At 35.7% G+C, this 7,087-nt stretch overlaps 1 protein-coding gene across 1 annotated transcript; it reads left to right on the forward strand.

Moving 5' to 3' along the window:
* Positions 1 to 1,923: 1,923 nt before the first annotated feature.
* Positions 1,924 to 6,013, forward strand: LOC110875260 (protein FAR1-RELATED SEQUENCE 5-like). The gene is made up of 4 exons (XM_035976824.1): positions 1,924 to 2,029; positions 3,686 to 4,436; positions 4,646 to 4,844; positions 5,819 to 6,013. The coding sequence occupies exons 1-4, from the start codon at positions 1,924 to 1,926 to the stop codon at positions 6,011 to 6,013; spliced, it is 1,251 nt and encodes a 416-aa protein (XP_035832717.1).
* The last annotated feature ends 1,074 nt before the right edge of the window (positions 6,014 to 7,087 follow it).

The following is a 7,087-nucleotide window of genomic DNA, read 5'->3' on the forward strand; positions in this document are numbered from 1 at the left end:
TACAGAAAAGTGGAAATAAAGAAAGACATGGCCCAAACTTAATCTCACCCATTCATTTAGTTTGATCAATGGTGATTAATGGGTTTTCAGGGTTTAGTCAACTGGAGTGGGTTTTCGATTTATCCTTGCCCTATATATATATATATATATATATATATATATATATATATATATATATATATATATATATATCTATATATAGGGGATCGCTAGAATGAAAACCACCTCGAGTTGTAAGAACCGCGAGAACTACACCCCACGGAGGGGCGTTCGCCGCAATTTTTTTTTTACAAGTAGATGTGTGCATTATAAACACGGCCGTAAAAAATCACGGCGAATGCCCCTCCGTGGGGTGTAGTTTTTTACACCTCAAGTTTGGTGTTTTTTAATTTTTTTTCTTTTTTCTTTTTTTTTCACCAAACTTGAGGTGTAAAAAACTACACCCCACGGAGGGGCGTTCGCCGTGATTTTTTACGGCCGTGTTTATAATGCACACATCTACTTGTAAAAAAAAAAATCGCGGCGAACGCCCCTCCGTGGGGTGTAGTTCTCGCGGTTCTTACAACTCGAGGTGGTTTTCATTCTAGCGGCTCCCTATATATATATATATATATAGGGTAAGGATAGTGTAAAAAGGGCCTAAAGTGTGAGAAGTGTATTATAACACTATATATAATACTATATAACACCATATATACACCGTATAACAATATGTAACACCATATAATACAATACAACACTATGTAACACTATATATCATTATATAACAAATATAACACTATACATCTATCATAGACATGCTATCAGACACCCTATAGTGTTATATTTGTTATATAATGATATATAGTGTTACATACTGTTATATGGTATTATATGGTGTTACATATTGTTATACGGTGTTTATATGGTGTTATATAGTATTATATATAGTGTTATAATAGACTTCTCACACTTCTTACACTTTGAGCACTTTTTACAGGATCCTCCACCTATATATATATATATATATAGGGGAAGGATGTATAGAAAACCCACTTTAATTTAGAAAACCCGGGAAACTCAAAGCTCCTGATGTTTTTTTGTTTTGAAAAAAATTACACATGTTATATTCATGTTTTAAAGGGTTTTAAACAAAAAAAATCAAAAAAGCGCCGAGTAGATATTTTTTAAAAAAATAAACAAGTTTTGGTGTAACACATGTTACATTCATCTGACATATTTGTAACATGTGTTACACCAAAAGTTGTTTATTTTTTTTAAAAATATCTACTCGGCGCTTTTTTGATTTTTTTGCCCAAAACACTTAAAAACATGTATATAACATGTGTAATTTTTTTTAAAAGAAAAAAACATCGGGAGCTTTGAGTTTCCCGGGTTTTCTAAATTAAAGTGGGTTTTCTATAGATACTTACATTATATATATATATATATATATATATATATATATATATATATATATATATATATATATATATATATATATATATATATATATATATATATATATATATATATATATATATATATATATATATATATATATAGGGATAGGATCATGAGAAAACTAGATATAAATGAGAAAACCAAAAAACTATTAAACATAGGGGTATTTTTGTCAACAAACATATTTACACGCTTTCTGTTCGCCCAATTCATAAACCACACACACAGTCTCGATTTTCTTTTACGGAGGTTTCGTGTTCAACAATTATCGAATCTTACATCAATCAATTCCATAATTGTATCAATTACTCATACATATAACGGATCTCATACTGAATTAAAGTTGTTTCGCATCCAAATTCGTGTTTAACAATCGTAGGTAATCGGATTTCATGTTTATTTTATCACATATTGTTCATAATCGGAATTCGGACATGTTTGATTGTTGTTTAATCGATATTGTTGTTAAATCGTTCAGGTATGGCTTCATCCAGCAGTTCTACAAACAATGGTGCAATTATTGTTGACGCATTAATCGGTTCTACCGATGATGACGGACATGAACGCATCGATGAGTCAACTGATGGTAACAATTCAAGTTATGGCAGTCATAATGTCCGTCCATTACGTCTGTATGACGTTGATCAATTAGATAATTTATTTATTTATTAAAAAAAATGTGTATTACACATGTGTACACGTGTTGATATTACGATGTGAACTGTATATATCATTAATTGTTAACATGTTTGTATTTTCAATATAATATGTTGTTTTTTTATTGTATATATGAACCCTATGTATGTATGTATGTATGTATGTATGTATGTATGTATGTATGTATGTATGTATGTATGTATGTATGTATGTATGTATGTATGTATGTATGTATGTATGTATGTATGTATGTATGTATGTATGTATGTATGTATGTATGTATGTATGTATGTATGTATGTATGTATGTATGTATGTATGTATGTATGTATGTATGTATGTATGTATGTATGTATGTATGTATGTATGTGTGTGTGTGTGTGTGTGTGTGTGTGTGTGTGTGTGTGTGTGTGTGTGTGTGTGTGTGTGTGTGTGTGTGTGTGTGTGTGTGTGTGTGTGTGTGTGTGTGTGTGTGTGTGTGTGTGTGTGTGTGTGTGTGTGTGTGTGTGTGTGTGTGTGTGTGTGTCTGTATGTATGTATGTATGTATGTATGTATGTATGTATGTATGTATGTATGTATGTATGTATGTATGTATGTATGTATGTATGTATGTATGTATGTATGTATGTATGTATGTATGTATGTATGTATGTATGTATGTATGTATGTATGTATGTATGTATGTATGTATGTATGTATGTATGTATGTATGTATGTATGTATGTATGTATGTATGTATGTATGTATGTATGTATGTATGTATGTATGTATGTATGTATGTATGTATGTATGTATGTATGTATGTATGTATGTATGTATGTATGTATGTATGTATGTATGTATGTATGTATGTATGTATGTATGTATGTATGTATGTATGTATGTATGTATGTATGTATGTATGTATGTATGTATGTATGTATGTATGTATGTATGTATGTATGTATGTATGTATGTATGTATGTATGTATGTATGTATGTATGTATGTATGTATGTATGTTGTATGTATGTATGTATGTATGTATGTATGTATGTATGTATGTATGTATGTATGTATGTATGTATGTATGTATGTAATGTATGTATGTATGTATGTAATGTATGTATGTATGTATGTATGTATTGTATGTATGTGTATGTATGTATGTATGTATGTATGTATGTATGTATGTATGTATGTATGTATGTATGTATGTATGTATGTATGTATGTATGTATGTATGTATGTATGTATGTATGTATGTATGTATGTATGTATGTATGTAATGTATGTATGTATGTATGTATGTATGTATGTATGTATGTAATGTATGTATGTATGTATGTATGTATGTATGTATGTGTATGTATGTATGTAGTATGTATGTATGTATGTATGTATGTATTGTATGTATGTAATGTATGTATGTATGTATGTATGTATGTATGTATGTATGTAGTATGTATGTAGTATGTATGTATGTTTTACATGCTGTGTGTGTGTGTTGTATGTACGTATATGTCCATCTTTTAAATATATTACTATAATGCATATGTGCAATGTTTTTTCTTTATTTGTCTGTAATTTTCGTGTTCATATTGAAGGAGATATAACCAGCCATGTATACATAACAACTGATGGAACAAAGTTCTGGAAATCTTTGGTGTCTCCTGAATATACACCTACTATCGGAATGGTTTTTGACACATGGAGCGACGTTGAGAATATGCACAAGTCTTATGCTGAGAGGTCTGGGTTTTTTGTACGTTTGGGTGCCATGAAGAAAAATGGAACGGTTGTTACACATAGGTATATGCAATGTACCAGATCCAGTAAACCTAAGCAAACACAACTTGAATCGATGGACCCTAGTGCTTTTAAAGTATCTCGAAGTAGCAGCTACAAAGTTACTGATTGCAGGGCGCGGCTAAAGCTTAAAGCTATCTCAGGCACTACAAAATTCTTCATTTATGGTTTTATTGAAGCTCATAATCATGGATTGGTCGACAAGGACTTTACCAGAAAAAGGAGGAAACTTAGTTATGAAGACCAGAGGTTCATTCACAAATTAAGCTTGAACAAAATTGGCCCTAATGTCGCGCATAAGATTCAAGCTTCGTTTAAGGGTGGGCACCATAATGTACAAGGAACTGTAGTAGAATTCAAAAATTTCACTAGAGATCTACTGTCTTTTATCGGCAAGAAGGATGCACAAATGGTTGTTGATACGTTAAAAGCTCGTATGATAAACCTGCCAAATTTCTTTTTTGAATGTGTGGTGGTTGACGGTGAGTTAAGATCATTGTTCTGGGCTGATGACGTATCCAAATGCAATTACGAAGCCTTCGGAGATGTGTAGGTTTTGATGCAACATATCATACGAATCAGTAAGTTTTCTATCTTTATTATGTTGCATAAATGATACGAACACTGTGGTTACAATCAGTTACACTGTTTTGTTGTATTACATCTATGTAATAACGATTTTATTTTATTAATGAATGTATTACTGATGTTATGTTTGTCATATTACACTAAATTCATTGTTTTATTTTGTTTTGAAGGTATAACATGATATTTGTTCCGTTTACCTGTGTCGATCACCATAAAAAGTGTGTCACATTTGGTGTTGGGCTATTATACGATGAAACATTTGGTTCTTACACGTGGTTGCTTACCACATTCCTTAAAGCTGATAACACTAAGCAACCAACATTGGTGTTGACCGATCAGGATGCTGCGATGAAACAAGCAGTTTCTGGTGTATTCAATAAATCTATTCACCGGCTGTGTATGTGGCATTGAAGGGGTAAGGTCCCAAAAATCCCTCAAAAATGATATGGGGCCATACCACCAAACCGACTTTTCACCCCTTTTTGACCTTGCGCAGCCGCGCATAGGTCTTGCTAAGGGAAAGAAGAAACTAACGAGCAATAGTCGCGCGACCCAAGGGAAAACTGAACCCTTGCGCCACCTTCCATTTAACAAGGGTCAAAACCCTGGGACCAAAATGTCCACCCAAATATCCAGACTTGGATATTATTTTACTTAAGACCTATCCAGCCGTGTGCACACTATGAAGTGCCACACCAGATTACAGCAGTAATCTTCTAGAAGAAATACCATTGTGCATCACCCAGACGGTTATAACCGTCTGGACACGTGTCACCATCACAATCATTCCTGAAATAACAACGATAGCATGTGATTGAAGAATGATCTCCACTTAAATCACTTTCCACGTGGCAATCCCCTAGCCATAAGATCAAATCACGATCCGTGTGCACCCACATCAGATCGACGCAACTTAACGAAGAGTTAAGAGATTTAACGGAAGGAAAGATAACCGCTACGGTGTTAGCATCTTCCGTTATCTTTCAATAACAGATTTCCCCTCCCAAACTCTCGGTTATAAATAGGAGAATGCTTCAGGTAAGAATTCAGATCCAATTCCACTATTCAAATACCTTATCTTCTCTATACAAATACTTATTCTCACACCGGAGTCGGGTCAAGGAGAGAACCCTCTTCTCCCCTTGACGAGGCTAACGGTGCTCTGTTTTGCAGAATAGCCGGAGAAGAAGTTCGATTACCACTGAACCAATTGAGAGAGAACTAACCTTTTATGCGGATTCAAAACCCCTGGTCCAACTGATTCCGGTCTGTTGAACCAGTGTTTCTTCAATGGCGCCCACCGATTTCTCAGTTTTTCTAGTTCCTATCTCGTTTCGGTTCAGTTCATTCCGTTTTTTCTGTTTTTGCATATGGCAGAAAACTCATCTTCTCACCGACAGCCTGGTCCTCGACCAAATGTCGGAAACAATTTACCAGTCGAGGGGATAGTCGAAGAGGCCTCCGACGATAATGAAATCCAATCTAATGGAGCGAATGACCCTGTTACTCCAGGGATATTTCCAGTAAATCCCGCTTAATCAATTCTACCACCGGGGGAAACTCCGATATCATGGTATGTTCGGCCACAAGGAACATTGAATGCAGTGTATACACAATTGTGTGCTCAAACTGCTCCTGTGACGCAATCGCGAAGGCCGAGATCTAGAGCTCATGCCTCCCAGCGAGAAGAATCAACGTATGATGGAACAAGCAGTTATCAGAGACAAGATCATGAGTCACAGCCTCGTTAGAGGCAGTCAGTTCATGATCGGTTGGGGTTCCATTGGGATGCTCACACTGATGAATCTGACCAAACATATCGTTTGAGCGCAAACACCAGCGTATTCAATAGACTACACCCAAACTCCAACAAATCCAGGCCTCGAGCGGTTTACAACCCAGAGGCAAAGCATAATTACGACTTAGTTTACCGCCCTGCAGAGGCAGCGGAAAACTCGAAGTTCATACTGGAAATAGCTCTGGCCCTGTTAGAAAGAGCAAAGTTACCATCTAACGTTGGCAAATTTAATGGGTTAACTGATCCTGACGACCATCTGAGGGTATTCACCAGCGCAGGATTGGTTGGCGGTTGGACCCTTCCGCTTTGGTGCCATTTGTTTGTTCAAACCTTAACAGGGCCAGCGCGAATTTGGTTTGACAATCTACCAACAGGGCAAATAGAGTCATTGAAAGACCTGCGCCAAAAATTCTTAACACACTTCAGCCAGCAAAGGCGCTCAACACGGGATACATCTGATGTCATGAACATATGGCGTCGAGATGATGAGAATTTGGAAGATTTTATAACCAGGTATAATAAGGAAGTTTTGGAGATCGGTGGTGTCCACGAACAGTTAATCCGCGCCCAGTTTAAATACGCGGTCAGATGTGATGATATGGTCAAAGTACTATCCGGAACAGAAGGCCTCCCTAAGAGTTGGGATAAGATAATGGCGGCGGCTAAGGTCTACGCACAAACAGAGAAAAATCCCACTACAAACAGACCACCACCACCACACAGCAGGCCCACAAATTTAAACGCAACAGGTGAACGAAGATTCAAGAAATCATGGCGCGAGTCATCTGGAAGCTGCTCCTCTGAAGATGCTCGT

This window comes from Helianthus annuus, chromosome 9 (assembly GCF_002127325.2).
Source record: "Helianthus annuus cultivar XRQ/B chromosome 9, HanXRQr2.0-SUNRISE, whole genome shotgun sequence".
NCBI lineage: Eukaryota > Viridiplantae > Streptophyta > Magnoliopsida > Asterales > Asteraceae > Helianthus > Helianthus annuus.